Here is an 18684-nt window from a genome sequence, read left to right as displayed (position 1 = left end):
ATCTGATCACGAAATCTACCACTTGTTGCAAATTTAGGGTTCTTACCGGGAGGTTTCCATGTTCAACCATCAACGATCGGAAGCAAACAAAAGCGACCCACTTCAATTTTTGTACTTATTTCGCTTTGATTTCTCGGTAGTTGCTCCTGAATATATATTAATATGTCGCTCGGTTCAATAACAGATGTGTATAATTTATATAATGAATGTAATAAGTACAACAACATGTATGTACACCTAAAATGGAAAAATATCAATAAACTCACCTGGGAAGTTGGAGTCTCTTTTGGTGAGTGTTTCGCCTCCTTTGTGGGTTTATCCAATCACCCTACTTCCCATTACTCGTGTTTTAACCTGCAATCTTGCTATCACTATATTTCAAGATATCATCATATTGATAGGAAGCTGAAAACTTTACATAGAAACACATTGAGGGCTTACATATCGAATAAGGAAATACCTGTTGACCTGAACTTTGGGGTTCACAGTTGGACTTGAAGCCCTATCATTTCAAATCAAAAAATTTAATTTTCATTCTACATCAACTGAAGTTTTGAAACATTATTAAGAGAATTCTTTCATCGAACATGCCACAATTGTTAAATTCACTACTAGAAAAACAGTCTTTTACGACGCTCATTGCGCGTCGTAAAAGGCTCAGACGACGCGCAAATGCGCGTCAAGGAAGGCCCTGTCATAAAGAGAGACGACGCTCATTTACGACGCACAATTACGACGCGCGTTTATGACACGCAATGCGTATCAAGGAAGGCCCTGTCATAAAGGAAGATGACACGCATTCGCGTGTCGTAACCTTATGACGCGCGTGTTAATGACACACAATGCGTATCATTAAAACCCCTGTCAAGAAAGGCCATGTCATAAATGAAGATGACACACATTTTTGCGTATCGTAATTTTTATTTTTCTTTTAAAAAAAATTATTTATAGATTTACTATTTTTCAAATTAAGTTTGCATTTCATGTCTCATAATAGAAAATAAAATACCATATACAAAAAATACAATCCATTACACAAAAGTTAATGTCATACAAAATACAAAATAAAATACAACAAATAAGAAAGATAATTCTTTGCACTAAAATGTCAAATACAAATAATCATTGCTAACTATATAACCTAGTACTACATTGCTATTAAAGAACATCATCATAACTCACTGAAGGTCTTGGAACAATGTTCTCATCATCAACTCTTACACCAACCTTGCTTTAGTAAATGACTTTCACGCAATCAATTTCAAACAATTATACAAATAATTATAGGAGGCATACAAGATATCGAAAAATTTATAAGATTATCCAACCAAAATAAAATAACATAAAAAAAAACATACCTGTTATGTGGCAGTGGCAGCAGGATTTCTCCGGGTTGGCATTAAAGGTGGTCTTCCGGTGGTGGCTGGTGGTCACCGAAAAACAACACATCAGTAAAAAAAAACAAATCAAAGAATCCTTACCTGTTCTGTGGGCAGTGGCCACCAGATTTTTGGGGTGTTCAACAGTGGTCCTCCGGTGGTGGCTTGTGGTCATCGGGGATATACTAGAACACATCAACAAACTTCAACAATTGTATACCAACAAGAAATTACTAACCGTAACTCTATATGGATGATTGCTTTTATGAGGATAAACCTCAGCACCAACAGAAAAGCACTCAACACATACATCAAAATCAGAGCAACAAGCACTCAACACAAAGAAGAGGACCTAACTTTAACTTAATGTAATTTTAGTTAATAATAGAAAAGAATCCTCTCCCTTTGTTACTTCCTTTTCCACAACCACTCCCTTTGTTTTTGCTTTTTCACCAACACCATAGTTCCCCCCTTTTCTTTCTTTCCACTTTTATCTGCAAACATTATTAAAATTAAATAATAATAATAATAATAATAATAATAATAATAATAATAATAATAATAATAATAATAATAATAATTACCAACCCTTTTGCTTTCTCACTAAATATTCAGAGGTTCAGGGTTTTCAGGTAAAAATGATAATGACCTTTATCTTTATCTAAATTCACTCGATTGAAATTCCCTTTGTTTTTCTTACTTCGAATTGTGATACTTGCTAGAACAGAAGAAGCAATCTCATTGGCTCCATAACTAATTGAACTCAAGATTCCACTAGATGATGATCTACCAAGTCCTTTAACATATAAAGGGGATAAAATCAATTTTTAAAAAGGATGACCCCTCTGGTTGATCTATCACCTCAGTCCACCTTATAGCCCATTGGTGTAAAACTTGCCCAACCTGCTGTTATGAGTCTAAAGCAATATTCAGTAGAAAACTCAAGATTCAAATGAATCGTATTATACACCTAGCTAGCTTGTTTAGCTATACATATAATTAAACAACTTTAAAAAGGGTACATAATGAGTGAACATACTGCCAACTGGCTATTAATTTTAAAGAGTATTGCATGTGTCGTGTAGTGTTAATTTAAACAAGAAAGAAATCAAGTGAAACTCCATCATATATATATATATATATATATATATATATATATATATATATATATATATATATAGAGGGAGAGAGAGAGAAAGAACCTGTTGTGCCTGAAGACAAGCATATTTCCAAAAATGCCCTTGCACAACAAGGTGGATTGCAACCATTACTGGATTCCAAAAATGCCCTTGCAGGACAACAACCTGTTGTGCCTGGAGACAAGCATATTTCCCTTGGATGCCCTTTGCAAGCCAAAACGGAGAACAGGTTGACAAGGGCAATATCGGAAGGAGGAGCTAACAAAAACCATGTGTTAAGAGTTAGAAACTTAGACTTCACAATGAAGAAATAAATAAACAATGGTTTGAGAAAAATTTGACAAAAATAGACAAACCTGCCATATGCATATTGTGGAGAAATGATTTTGATTCCTCTTTAGTAAGTGATCCAACTAACCATGGTAAAACACATTCAGTTACTCTAAAAGGCATTACACATAAACTTTGGTATAAGAGCTCTCGTTGTCTTTTAGGAGTAAAATGCTTGTGTGCAAGTGGGAGAACCTGAAATTGAAATCACATAAGGGCGTTATGGTAAATAAAAGTCATAAAAAGAAAGACTAGTGATTCACTATTTCACTCATTCACCTGAAGTTCTTCATTTTGAAATGTTTCTCAATGATGGACATGATATGATCAGCATGTGAGCATAACTTTGAACAAAATTCAGATAAAGATGAATTTGCTCCATCTTTTTCTATGCTTTCAATCAAACATCTAAATTTTTCAAAGTCACTCTCTTCTTCTGTGTGTTCTTGGGCGAATGACAGCTCAGCATCTACAGCAGGGAATATAACTTTATCTTCTTCAATAATGCATTCAAAAGGATAAAATTAATATCAAAGTATCAATGTTTCAATATGCAAACTTTTCAAATTCACGTGATTGCTACAGAAGGGTACCTATGGAATATGCAAACTTCTGGAATAAATTGGAGTCTTTTATTAAACGCGGATATATCTGAAAAGTCTCCAAATAACTGTATCCTTCTAGCTGTTTCAGCTATATCAATTAATTCTTTTATTATAGCTTTGTGCCAGTGTAATATTTCATCTACAGGGCGATCAGGTAGTGAATCTATGGAATCGTCAATTGACCTCAAGAAAGATTCTCGTTTTTTAGGTCTGGAAGATAAACATGGACAATAATGCCCTTCCTCACACTCTTCAGAGCTTTTTCGCTTTTTAAAACCATTTGCACCATCCATCCACATGAATATAATCTTAAATTAGTATAAGAAGTAATTTGTCAAATAGGAACGAGAAAATGAGTAAAAGATGAACATGGACAAAAATACCCTTGCTCACCTGTTGAAGTAGCTTTTCTTATGGGATTACTTTGCATAAACAATTATGCATCTCATGGCGTTCTTCAGAAAATACAGAAGCTGAAAGCCATGGAAGAAACTCTGCCATCGTGTTTATAGGAATGCTGCATAAAAATTGCCAAACTAACGAAGCTTGTTCCTCAAATGAAAATTTCTCAACGAGCAAGGGGAACACCTAAAATGAGAATTAACAATTTTTTTGTTTGAATATTGAGATAATAACATGATTCTTGGATAAACTTGTTAGACATTATTACCTGTTCTTCTTCTTTGGACATGTGTTGATTGATTGATGTTTGAAGGGCACCTGTGCAGGATGCTAATTCTCTTCTAAAGCTTTCTTCATTTTGCATGTCTGAATCCAGTAATGTGAACAATTGATCAAAGATGACACTTTCGCCCTCGTGTTCAAGAGAATACATTCTAGCCATGTTCTTGACACGGTCGTCTAAGGCTGGAAAAATAACCTGAAAGTATGAAAGAAATAAACATGTTACAAATCTTATGCAGCATAGCACCATATCATTTTAGAATGAAGCCACTGATAAGAAAATTAGTAGGATTATTATGTGAAAGTGCAATTCTTCTGTAGTAGCTGGAATATCCCCTGAACACAATATTTCGAACATAACCAAGTTAACATACAAAAACCCTAACAACTTACACATCCATGAAATCAATAATAGATGTGCAAATCGCAAAAACATAATCTTCCCTGAATTCATTGAATCTTCTAAGTTTCTATTCACTGATATTGCATTCTTGAGGTCAACAGAAGGCATCAAATTCGAATCTTGACTTGTGTTCATATGATGAATAAACATATAAGCAAACTCAAAGAAGACGATGATAAATGGAAGGAGAAGAGGGGTGATGGTTGAGTACACGAGTCCAAGAAAGTGTAATCGAGGCTCGGTTACAGGCCAAAGCAATGAACCAAGATCCATGGTTTCCTCTGTCTTCGCCGGGATGGTGACTGATTCAAGAACTCTTTTAGTTGCTGAAGCGCGGTTCCAGTTATGATGCTTCTGGGAAACACGTTGAGATGTAAAAAAAGATGAAAGAGATTAGAATGTCGCATACGAAGATACGTCCTTCATATGGAGCCTAAATAGAATTTGGATCAAAGAGATTAGAAGGTAGCATACAAATAGTATACAACAAAGAATAATTTGATTTATTACCGATAGATCTTTGAGGAGGTGAAGTGTGAAGAAAGCTGTGGGGACTAGGTTTCCTTTACGATTCTAGGGTTTGATGAATTGTGTTAATCGAACGATACATCCTAGGAGATAACTGCTTGCTCTTTCATGGGACTTTCTTTGAGAATTTTAACAAATAACGAGCATACACCGGTGTTCAACACTCTCAGGATTACGACTAAGCAATCCGATTGCAGACGCAGTGTTCTCCTGACCTTCTGGAGATTGAGAAATGAACGAGAAGAAAATGTAGAGAGAGAAAAAAAAAGTCTGAGAACCATTTGAAGAAGTTAACGAATTCAGATGAGAAATTAGGGCTCCTATGAAGTTGTATCTCTTCCGTCGAGAACCCCTATGGGTTTGATCTGTTCAAAAGACGGGATTATATTGCGATTTTGTTGTGGGAAAAAAGAGGATTGGTGATGCTATTAGGGTTTTTTTTGGGTATCATAGTGAGAAAGATAGAGAGAGAAAGAGAGAGAGAGAGAGAAGAGAGATGGAAATAAGGCAGAGGGAAACAATGGCGGTCTTTCAAACTTTTGGGATTTTCGTTTCCCCCCAGCTGCAAAAGAAAAGAACGCGCCTTTCATTAAAAAAATATAAAGTGACATTTCTAGACGACACCCATTTTTAAATAAGTGCCCTCCGTGTTTTTTTTTGTTCGACATTAATTTTAGGGTACGCATAAAAGCGTGTCCACTATCCTTCAAATTTTAGAAGAGATAACATTATTTTTAGGGTACACGCTTTTGCGTATCTTAAATCACCGCGTGTCATTGTTTGCGCGTCATTAAAGGGCTATTTTCTAGTAGTGATTATAAACTTCCAAAGAAGTAATTGGAAATTTCTTGAACTATAAGCCCATAATAATGTCATGTTTATTTACCAAAATCAAAATTAATGGGTCATCAGAATCACAAAACAACATAAGAAGTAACTATTATCTCAAACATAAATGTTAAGTGAAAAACAACTTTATGAAAAGCCATGAAAGATCGCACCAAGGTTCAACCTTCTCATGTGTATAATTCTAGAAGGTTTGATTAGGTTAACTTACCGTGAATCCTTGTGAACCACTATATCAAACCAGTGGGTTTTTTTTCCTAATCGTAAGGAAAGCAAGATGGAACTGAAAATCCCTAATCAGGAAAAATTAGGGCAACACAGAGACAACTCTAGGATTATTGATTGGAGATCAAATTCTTCAAATGAAAATTTGAATTGATTGACCATGGTCACGGGATGATACCTTAATCGTTACAGCTTAAGCTACTTGGAATTGAACACGTGGGTAGGTAATGCTTGTACTTCCGATGGAGATTACACACATATAGTTAACATACAAACAGATGAGGAAGAACTTTGATTCAACAATTCAATCGATCGATGGCTTGAAAAAATAGAGTAATAACTGGAAGGGAAAGAAGTTAATCGAGTAGAGTAGTCGCACCCAACAATCAGGACGGAAGTGGAGCGGGTACCTGGTTCTTCTCCACCTGTGTGAACATCACAGGTTTGAACCGGGATCAGAACAAATAGAAAGAGAAAAAAAGCGGTGGGAACAACAAGTGGAAATGGAATAATGGCGGTGGGGGATTGAGATACTGAACGGGGATACGTGTGGCTTTAGCTTACGAAATTGGTGCTCCACACCGGTTTCGTCTGTTTTTTTATCAGATGCCGGCATCACTAATTTTCGATCACCCTATATTGGAGCAATCCGGAGGGAAAGCATTGGGAAAACGGAGTAGATAGAAAAACGATCAGATGAAAATCGGAGTAAGAAGGGAGGAGGTGGAATATTGGAAGATAAATAGACAACGTTTGATTGGAAGATGAGGCGCTGAGTCGATGGGAGGAGCACAACGTGTCCAAAATGGGAAAATCCATATAGAGGAAACGAACACGTGGGCACGCATTTAGTTGGGAAGAAACCAGGGACTAACATGGAAGACGACCGACATACACACAATTGGAAATTTAATATATATATATATATATATATATATATATATATATATATATATATATATATATATATATGAGAAAAAAACCATCAAATTAACTGTAGCTAACGTAGGAGAAATTTAATATATATATATATATATATATATATATATATATATATATATATATATATATATAACATTTTATCATGTCATAATGATCAAAATCAAGATAGATATAAAATAACATATTTTAATTTATTTGCTGAATTATACATGTGTTATTGTTGTCCTTTTTATTTTATGTTATTAGTCAAGGTTCTAAATAGCATGAGGTGTGACTTGACGGTAAGGTTAAAGTTAAGTTATAACACATGCAAACCATTTCTTTTTTCAAGGGGTTGACTATTTTATATACACCAAAAGATACAAATCATATAATTATCGATTTTTATCAAATATATCAAGTTTTTATAAGTGTTATATTAATATTTAATATAAAAAGTTAACAAAAACTCAATTAATTTAGTCTCGATAAAAAAAATCTTGCGTCTTGAAAAAAACTCGCGTCATAACTCGATAAGGTTCGCCTTGACACGTTATTTAGACGCCACACTTAACAAACTTGCCTTAGATGTTTTCGTAACGGCTATACCACACCTCGTGCGTGCCACGCTTTTTAGAACCATGCTATTAGTTAATATACATGAGTAAAAATAGAAAAAAAATAGAAAAAGCAAATAAAATAAAAATGATAAAATAATCTTTTTACATGGACCTCATATTCAATATAATTTAGGAATGTGTCACGTTTTTAACGATTGGACCAAAAGTATAAATATGACTAATCCATATGGACCAAAACGGTAATTTACTCTAAAATTAGTGACCATTTCGAGAAATTACAAATAGCTGGTTACCAGTTTTAACTTTTAACCCTAAAAGTATCACCTTGCATACTCGGTCTTCAGTCAATCCCCCGTCTCTGCAACTCTCTGCAAACTACCCTCCAGAATTCAAATTCACCTCCGATTTCAAATGCATTGATTGATGATATGGCAGAAATGAATCATTTCAACACTAGCAATAGTAAGATGCCCTTGGACATTAACTGGGGATTGCTCTTAGATGACTCTGTCGACGATCGTCCACCGGACATCGTCATCACCCCCGCCGAGAAATCGAAGGGCCGCGGTGGAGACCTGCAACAACCTGAAATGGAAGAGGAAGACCCGGAGTACCGAATGAAAACGGATGGCGAACTTGAAGGCTTGAGAGTGAGGACAAAGAGTAACATTTTGATGCTAGGTCCTAAGTTGTCGGATAAGGGAGAGAAACTCAAGGCAACGCTACGGAGATGCGAAGCGGAAGTCGAACGACGAAAGAGAAACCGTTTGTGCAAGGTTTTCACCTGCATCCCCTTTACAGATTTCATGTGCAATGTACTTAAATTTGATCACATGAATCGGCTAGTTATATTAGGGCCTGTAATCTAATAATGGAATTAGGGAAATGCATCAGGAATTTGTAATATGGATACATGATTGAGGCTCTGGAAAAACGAGTAAAGTTTCATGTCTAGGTTGAAGATCATCGAGATATCTTAAGCAGTAAATCATTACATGACATGACTGCTTTGATGATGTATTTACCTGGAGCTTGATATCTGACCAATGCTTTGTTATCATATTCTTTTGATCAGGGTAGTACTACCAGATATAAGGAGACTTTACAACTTTCTAATGAAAGTGATGATGGTGAGATATTGATAGCTTCAAGCAAGTTGTATTAAAGTTAAACTTTATATATATTATAATTTATATCAATTCATATGTGCATGCTCTCAGACAGAGCTTTCTCTTGTAGGTGTATCATGTGGGAAAAAGAAAAGTGATCAGAAATCTTCAGCTTCACCAAACTTTACAAAACTATTTTCTCAAAAGCTAGATGAAGATGTATGATCCTCCACCATTACCTGATTTTTAGTTGTTTTAAGTTTCCCCTCTGGTTATTTATCTGATACTTGAGAAAGAAAATGAGTATTCACATATATTTGTTTGTTTAGCAGAAGACATCAAGAACTGTCAATGCATTTCAAGGTGAATTGTCTTTCTTTAAACCCTTTCAAGGAAAAAAGATGAAGCAAAGTTGTCAGCATTTATCTTCAAGATCAAAACAATTTAGATGCTCAACTAGTTTCAAAAAAGATAGTGAGAAACAGAGAAGCTCAAATGCTGATAAAAAAGTTAGTCATTCTGCTACCTCTTCTTCTTCCAGAAATATGTCAAGCTCTTCCCTCAAGTATGAAATGTTTACCTTCATCTGAGTCTTATACTCTTATTACCAATAATTTCTTATAGAATCCTGCTAAAAATCTTGCAGCAATTCTTGAATTATCATCTAAAGGATAACCACAAAAAGACCAAAAATGGTGATCCGATTTGACAAATTGATTACTTTTTAACCTCTTAACAAAATGACCAACTATTTTGCAATGGGCCAATTTACATTCATGTAATAAAACTTGTATTCGGTTTACTTGTTTATGTATACTAAGATTTCTCTTTCTTTTATTTAGGGCAAATGCTCCTATTAACCAACCTTCAAGAAAATTGAAGCATACACATGTAAGTCATTTCCACTGTCTTTCTCTCATTACTTCTTCATACTTTTTCCCCCCCATTATTCCCCTGTATTTTGTTCACAAATCTGTAGACTCTCCATGGATGACAAGACATGGTCATGAGATTAAATTAAATGACTTTTTTACCCCTGTTTATTTATGTGAGAACACAGTTGATAACAGTTAGGGGAGAAACATGGTGAGTCTTTGAAGGGATTCTAAGTAATAATGAAGGAGGTTTTAGGCTCTGTTGTTTGTAGCTTTGTATAGGATTTGGATGTGTGCTTTTTTGCTTATACTTTTCATTTTATTCAATTGTTTATGATGTTGTTATGTCTCTGTTAGGTATCATCAGTTTATCATCTGGTAGATGAGGAGGAGCCTCTTGAAGAAAATATGGATGATTGGTATACTTTTCATTCTTCCATTTATTTATTTATATTTATATATGTTTAAGCCTTCTTTATAATTGTTCTTAACATTGATTTCTCTCTCTCTCTCTCTCTCTCTCTCTCTCTCTCTCTCTCTCTCTCTCTCTCTCTTTGATAGGGCACATGCTCCTCAAAACCTGCCTCCAAAAAAATTGAAGCCTAAACATGTAAAGTCATTGCCATTGCTTATTTTTCTTCATATTGCTTCATAATTCCACCATATGTTGCTTTGATTGTAGTTCTTATTGTTTGGATCAAATGACGTTTCTATCCCTGCTTATGTGGACACAATTAGTAACCTAGAGGAGTAGTAGCATGCTGAATCATTATATGTCCAATGAATGAAGTAAAATTAGACCCCATTTGTTATGTGGGACAAAATTTGCAGTTTTTTTTTATCCCATCCAAAAAAAGGTGTTCTTGTCTGTGAAAAAGACATAAATGCCCTTTTGATCCGAAGATAGCCTTGAAAGATTGTGCAATCCCATGTAACAAACACAGCCTTAGATATAAAACCACCATATTTTCATCCTTTTATGTTAGTCTACATTTTATATATATATATATATATATATATATATATATATATATATATATATATATATATATATATATATATATATATATATATATATATATATATATATATATATATATTCTTTTCTTTTCACTATGCATTATTACTAACACTTTTACTTCTCCTACTATTACTCTTACTCTACTTCTAATTGTAAACAAAATGGAAAGGTTTTAAAGATAGCATACATGACAAAAAAAAAAAAAAAAAAAAAAACTTTGAAATTTCATTTTGAATGCTTATACTTTTAGATTGCTGAATTCTATACTCTATCAAATGTGTATTAGGTATCGGCTTATTGTCTGGTTGATGAGGAGCCTCTTTCAGAAAATGATGATGACTGGTATATTGTATATTTTTTCCATTTATTTTTTTAAAAAAATATTTTTGTATTAGGATATTTATACCCTCAGATTTAGAGAAAATGATGTTTTTCGTCCCTAAGTATAGCTGATTTTTGCAATTTTGGTCCTTATTTGAGATTCTTTTTATCCCTATTCTAAGTAAAATGACTTTTTTGGTCCCTGAGTATATCTGATTTTTGCAATTTTGGTCCGAAAAACAGGCATTTTACTTGGAACATTGACCATAGATGTTACAAAAACCTCAATAAGGACCAAAATTTCAAGATAAAACTTTTAAAGACCAAAATTGAAAGAATCAACAATACCCAGGGACCAAAAATGTAAATTTATTCTAAGATTTATCTTTCTTTGATAGGTCGCATGCTCCTCACACTCACAGCCCACCTTCAAGAAAATCAAGACCTAAAGATGTAAGTCATTCCCATTCTCTTTTCATGATCAAATGACCTTTTTACCCCTGTTTATGCACACACACTTGATAGATAACCAACATGCTGAATTATTAAACCACTTATAACTTTTTAATCCTTATATTTTATATATATATATATATATATATATATATATATATATATATATATATATATATATATAAAACTAACATTATATAATATTTATATATTTCTGTTCATTTCACCTTTATTAGCGTTCAGCTTATGAGGAGCCTGTTGCAGAAATATTAGATGACTGGTAATTTTTTCCATTTATTTTTTTTATATATATTTTTATAATCTGAGACATTTAATGTAATTTTTTTTTGTTTTCAGTATGCAAGATGTTATAGTCTACTACCCTTCAAGGTAAACTACACAATCTCCTCTATCAAAATTACATATTTATCACTTTACATATTTCCATTTATTTACCATTTTACCCTTGGATTGTGAGCTTTCAGGGATGACCATGATTCAGTTGAAGTTAATTATAGAGATATGACATGTCTTGCTCCTCAAGCATACCTTTCATCAACTATTATGAACTTTTATATAAGGTATCATCTTTAACAATTAAAAAAAAGTATTTTACAAATTACAGATATACCCTTCAAAAATATGTCTGCCTTTTTATTTTATTTTTTGGGTAGATATCTTCAGGAGATGACATCATCAGAAAACATGATGGACAATTTTCATTTCTTTAATACGTATTTCTATAACAAACTCCAAAAGGTATCTATCTACTTTTTTTAAATATTTCTATAAATTATACTTATTTGTTTTAATGTGTAAAGTATTAATAAATTAGTGGTGTTTGGTTGCAGCTGAGTTATAAGGAAGATTCATTTCTTAAGTTCAGAAAATGGTGGAAAGGTGTCAACATATTTAATAAACCTTATATACTTCTTCCAATACATGACAAGTAAGCTTTTTTTTTTTTTTTTTTTTTTTTTTTTTTTTTTATTATTAAAAAAAATAATAACTTTTTATATAAATATTTAACTTTTTTTTATTTATTGTGAAGGGTTCATTGGAGTTTGTGTATTATATGTTTTCCAACCAAGAAAAATGAATTAGGCCCAATTGTGCTTCATTTGGATTCACTTGGACTTCATGATAGCAGATCAATTTTCAAAAACATTAAAAGGTATTATATATATACATACATACATACATACATACATACATACATACATATATATATATATATATATATATATATATATATATATATATATATATATATGTATGTATGTATGTATGTCTGTATAATGTTTTTGTAGGTTTGTGAAAGAAGAGTGGAGGTATCTAAAAAATTCAGAAGAGAATTTAAATCTAAAAATCACAGATGAAATTTGGGAAAATCTTGATAGTAGAATGGATGATAGAAGAATTTCGGTAAATAATTTTTTTATTTCTGTTTATTTATAAAAGAAAAAAAAAGAGTAATTCACTTATATATGTATTTTCTTGTGAAATCTTCAAGATGGAATTTTACCTTTTTGCGAATTGACACTACCACTACAAGATGGATGAAGTTAATTAATTGTTTTTATTTATAAATTTAATAATATGTTTTAAATTTAAATCTACAATTTAGGTTCCACAGCAGAGAAACGAGTATGATTGTGGGCTGTTTGTTCTTTATTACATGGAACGTTTCATTAAAGAAGCTCCCGAGAGATTTAAGGAGAAAGATTTATCCATGGTAAATTTGCTTTTTTATAAAAAGATATTTGACAAAATAAAAAAAAAAAAAAATGAAGGGAATTTGTAATAGGTTAGGACGTAAAAGGGAAACCCTACATTTTTCTGACTTTCTCGTTTTTATTATTATGTAAAAAAAAAAAAAAAAAACCCTATATGTTATTGTTTTTGAATCGCTGGTTGTTATTTTTTTATGTAGTTTGGGAAACAATGGTTCATGCCTCAAGAAGCTTCCAATTTAAGAAGAAGAATAAGTAATCTACTTGTACAACAATTCAAAATTGCAAAACAAAAGGAAACCATCTCGTCTTCTGTATAGATTTTTGAAGGCCTTAAAAAAGGTGAATTTTTGGTGTTTTATATGTTACAATACTATAAATAGTAATGGGAATTGGGAAGTGAAGTGATGGTAGGATCATCGGTTTTTGGAGGTTATTATATTTTTGATTAATTAATACATAGTTTTAAAAGGGTTGTTGAAGGTTAATTGTAAGTAAGATGAAGGTATTTAAGTTAAAGCTTTATTTAGAGGGCTATTTGGCGTTTATGTATATGTTTATGTGATAATTTTTTGATCGATAAGTTGTCTGGTTACCAAATGTCTATTCAATTTTTTAAGTGATTAGTTTTTTTTTTTTTTTTTTTTTAAATTACTTTTTGAATATAAACTTATAACATAAACCTTTAAATATCTACTTCGAAAGTGTTTTTAAGTTGGGGGGAATATATGAAGATATGTTCTTTTTACATTCAGTTTGTCCAATGCTTGATTAATTAAAAGTAGATATTTCTAAAAAATTATAGAACGATATTACATATGTACTTTTCCCATTTAATAATTCTTGAATAAATAAAACATTGACATCGTGTCGTTATTCAGGATGGCAGTTCTGAATCATGAGATCAATTTGGGTTTTATAATAAAATTAAAATACTTAACCAAATTAGCAAGTCAAATGGGTGATTAATGTATTGTTATATTTTAAATATTATATTTATAAAAACATTAACTTTGGTCATATATATATATATATATATATATATATATATATATATATATATATATATATATATATATATATATATATATATATATATATATATAAAAGGTTGAGATCGATTGAGAACTCATAGTTTTCTGAGAACCTGAGAATTAAATGTGGAACCTTAAATCAAAATTAACTCATTAAGGGTATGATCGTAATCTTATCGATCTCATTTAATGTTTATTTTTTTGTGTTATTGGATAAAATTAACATAATAAATCAAGTTTTGGATTTTAATATTTTTTTAAATGGAGTTTTTTTAATTTTTTTTTTCAGAAAACAAGATTTTTTAAAAAAAATGAAAAAATCTAATTTTTTTAAAAAACTGCAAAATTTTTCAAAAAAAAAAAAAAAACTACATTTAAAAAAAACTACAAAGTTTTCAAAAAAAAAAAAAAAAACCTGCAATTTTTTTTATAAAAAAACTGCAATTTAAAAAAAACTCCATTTTTTTTAAAAACTGATTTTTTTTTAAAAAAAAAACTGCAATTTAAAAAAAAAAACCTACAATTTTTTATAAAAACAACTGCATTTTTTTTTAAAATAACTGCAAATTTTTTATATTGTAATATTCGTAAGTAAATCATAAAAGATCTTATTTTTATTAATCAATCTAAATACATAATGGTGCAAGTATTTTGTTCGATACAAAATAATATATAAAAAATAAAAAGAATAAAAACTTCAAAGATTCACAATGTTATCATTTCTTCATATCAAGATTTCCATATTTTCTTCAATTTATCACTTTTTGCATCTTCAAAATTTTCCATAAATTCTTTGAAATCTACAAAAAAAAAAAATGATTAATAAAAAAACACTCACAAAAATGCATATGTATATATATCATGTAAGATTCACATTCGATTATATAATGTAATATTCACATGTGATTGTAACTTTTAAAAATCAAATGTGAAATTCGTAAGAAAATAAAAAACGAAGAACACTCAAACAAAATTACATGTGATTTATATGTGAATCACATGTAATTCATATTTGATTCACTTGTGAATTACATGTGATTCATATGTAAATTACATGTGATTTATATGTGAATCACATGTCATTCATATTTCATATGTGATTCGCTTGGGAATTACATGTGATTCATATATGAATTACATGTTATTTATACGTGAATCACATGTGATTTATATGTAAATCACATGTGATTTATATGTGAATAATATGTGATTTATATGTGAATCACATATAATTCATATGTGATTCATATGTGAATTACATATAATTCATATGTGAATTACATGTGATTTTCATCAATCAGACATGTAATGTAACTAACCATCTAAGTTACTGTCAAGGAATTACATGTGATTCAAGAACAATAATTAATCAATAAAAAAGGAACGGTTTTTAGTAACTTTTTAATTCTTTTTTAAGAAATGAAAATTTTTTAGTCAACTAGAAAATTACCTGTGTTTTGGCTTTGAATCATAAATAGCTAATAGTTAAAGACGTAAAGATACTTTAGACATACATATTTAGCCTGTAATTTGCAATCACAAAATAAACAAAGTGTAGCTAGTTGTACCTATGCCTTCTGAGATGGTGTAATCCAACATCATATAGTTGTGTGTGATAATATTTCCAACTATGTGAATGTTTTCCGATAATAATTGAGTGCAATTTCAAGAGCCCATCCATCAATCACAAAAGCCACATCCTGCAACAAAATACATACATATCTTATAATTAAATTCAAAACAAACAAACACAACAAGTAATTGCATCAATAATAAATTTAATTCATTTGTTACCTTAGGTTCTTCTTTTGTTATCTTCACCGTAAGAAAAATTCTTTCCATATTTCTATAAACTTCATCTTTTGTTTTTCCATTAACTAATAGAAGCTGGCCTTTGGGTTCTATACATGATTGAAACATAATGAAAATTGAAAACTAAAAACAATTCATAAATTCTAAAATTTAATCAAACATGGAAAACTATCATTCCTACTCAAGATACAGGTAAACTCAAGAAGTAATAACATAATTTTGTTCATTTGTTTACTTTATAATTGAAAAAATAATTGAAATGGTAAGAAATAGGGCATCGATAAAAGTAAAATGTGTGATTAGGAGGTGAAGTGATCAATTAAATCATTAAGTTGTATTTAAATTGAAATGGTAAGAAATAGGGCATCAATAAATAACACATTGACATGGTGACATGTTATTTAGGGATGGCAGTTCTAAATATGAGATCAATTTGGGTTTATAATAAAATTAAAATATGTAACCAAAGTAGCAAATCAAATGGGTGATTAATGTATTGCTATATTTTAAATATTATATTTATAAGAACATTAACTTTGGTTATATATATATATATATATATATATATATATATATATATATATATATATATATATATATATATATATATATATATATATAGTTTCAAATGTTTCTAGCAACTATTGTGTGCATATATGCACCAACGAGAATTCATAAAATAATTAAATCATTAATAAATAATAGAAGGGTATAAGAGTAATCTATACTATAATTAATTATAGTAAAAAAACAAAATCAATTAATATCCCATTAGTTTAGGTTATTAGTTTCATAAACCTATAACACCACAACCGATTCCCCCTCTTTCTCTAAAAATCATCATCTAGAACCACCATCATCTCGTTCTCCCTTCACAAAACCAAAAACCCTTCTCCTCTCCTTATTTCGACACCACCAGAGCAGTAGCACCACCCCATACCACCGTAGAACCACCAACTTTATGGATCAGAGAATAAGGGGTTTTAACAGTGCTTGGCTACCAAACAATTTCCCCTAGGTGCGAAATTTCTAGGGCTCGAAAAACCCTCAGATAGAAGGTTGTTTCAGAATCGTTTTCCATTTATTCGTATGGCATCGACATTGTTATTGGTTGTCGTATTCTTGTTCAGTGTTGTTTATTTTCCACTTGTTGCTGTCGAGAAGATGAGAACTTTTGTGAGTTTTTTCATTCTTTAAAATTTCTCCAACTTCATCTGTATCTATGTGCAAGTTCCAAATATATTTTACAATTCTTTGGATGAAATTGGATTATATAGTTTGTCTAATAATCGATGAGTTAAATTATCGTTGTGTTGGTTCATTTTGGGTTCAAATTTTTTTAGAGTGAATAACCGACAGTTTTTGTATTTCAATCTTGTTTTCTCTATTTTTTATTAATGTTTTTACTTTATTATCAATTAGCAAAATCTCATTGTATATGTTATGGGAACCAAAATCTCATTGTCTTTGCATTGTCTATTTCTTCATTGGACCTTTATCAACCCTAGTTTCTTCATTTGTTTTTTATATTTGATTGTTGTAAATTTGTCTTTGATGAAAAGGGTTAAGCTGACATTCTATCAGAATTTGCATGAAAAGGGTTAATGATGTGTGTGGAATGAACTAGTTTTAATCCTACTAATTTAGATACAGAAACAAACACACGAAAGGCAGTGTACCTATCGATTAACAGCTTAGTTCAGGTAAGTAGGGTATCAAACACAGAGAACGGTAAACAATTAAAATAAATGCTAATATTATCTAAATAAAACAAGTAATAGAAAGGGGGGTTTTCTCTAGTTTTACAAGACTAGAAACTTAAATAGACTAACTAACAGCTAAAGCAAGTAAATACCGCTAAATTCAATAGTTAAGAGGACTTCTGTTTAGGTTCGAATGATTTGTTCCCATGGATGATTTTATGGTAAATGCATCGGATTAATTCTTCATTGGTTACCAATTAAAGTGATTAGGTTCACATTCACTATTGCTAATCCTTATAAAACATATTAATTCAAGCAATGACCAATTATCTAAATTAATGTATTTCCTAGTTTATTGATTTGGATTAAGTAAGACTTGTAATTAGTAATCAAATTGGTGATTCAATTAACCTCTTGTTGATGGTGTATCACACAAGCTCACACATTAATTTACCTATCTTCTAGTTAATTCTAGTTTCACATTCGTTATTCCTAAACATATAACTATGTGGTCACATCAATCATATGAAATTTATAACTAAGAGATGTTCATACAACTTAATTACTGATTTATTAATAGAGAATAATTGTTATTGTCACACCCCCGAACCAGACGGCGGAAATGTTCGAGGGCTATTGTGACTTAATTGAATACCATCACAATGAATATACATGAATCATAACATCATTCACCACCATGCATTGAAATATTACAACCGATATTGTTTACATTCAGTACATTGTTTTAAAGCATTACATTTCCAAAACATAAACCGTTCGATATTAACTAAACAAAACATCATGATATCACTGGATACATTTTCTTCGATTTACATGTTACCTGAGAATACAAGTATTTTGGAAAAACGTCAACATATGAAATGTTGGTGAGTTCATAAGTAATGTTTGAAAAGTAATGATTTGTATTATTTTTGAAAACCACCAGAAAATCCAATATTTTCTGAAAAGAGTATTGTAAATA

General features: G+C 30.9%; 1 protein-coding gene across 2 annotated transcripts; it reads left to right on the top strand.

Annotated features, from left to right (window-relative positions):
* Window positions 1-7961: 7961 nt before the first annotated feature.
* Window positions 7962-13919, top strand: LOC145013394 (uncharacterized). 2 transcript variants are annotated; one of them, XM_078972186.1, is made up of 18 exons: window positions 7962-8417; window positions 8717-8771; window positions 8881-8969; window positions 9083-9315; window positions 9593-9641; window positions 9983-10044; window positions 10187-10235; window positions 10933-10988; window positions 11366-11420; window positions 11657-11700; window positions 11778-11810; window positions 11906-12001; window positions 12095-12179; window positions 12272-12369; window positions 12472-12594; window positions 12731-12845; window positions 13048-13155; window positions 13354-13917. In XM_078972186.1, exons 1-18 carry the CDS (start codon window positions 8070-8072, stop codon window positions 13471-13473), a joined length of 1818 nt encoding a protein of 605 aa, XP_078828312.1. In that variant the 5' UTR covers window positions 7962-8069; the 3' UTR covers window positions 13474-13917. The 2 variants fall into 2 exon arrangements, with proteins under 2 accessions (XP_078828312.1, XP_078828313.1); XM_078972187.1 differs by lacking the exon at window positions 12731-12845 and having other exon boundaries at window positions 13354-13919.
* Window positions 13920-18684: the final 4765 nt, after the last annotated feature.

Source organism: Lactuca saligna, chromosome 8, assembly GCF_052625555.1.
Source record: "Lactuca saligna cultivar CGN05327 chromosome 8, ASM5262555v1, whole genome shotgun sequence".
NCBI classification, from domain to species: Eukaryota; Viridiplantae; Streptophyta; class Magnoliopsida; order Asterales; family Asteraceae; genus Lactuca; species Lactuca saligna.
This window is presented reverse-complemented; position numbering and strand designations above follow the sequence as displayed.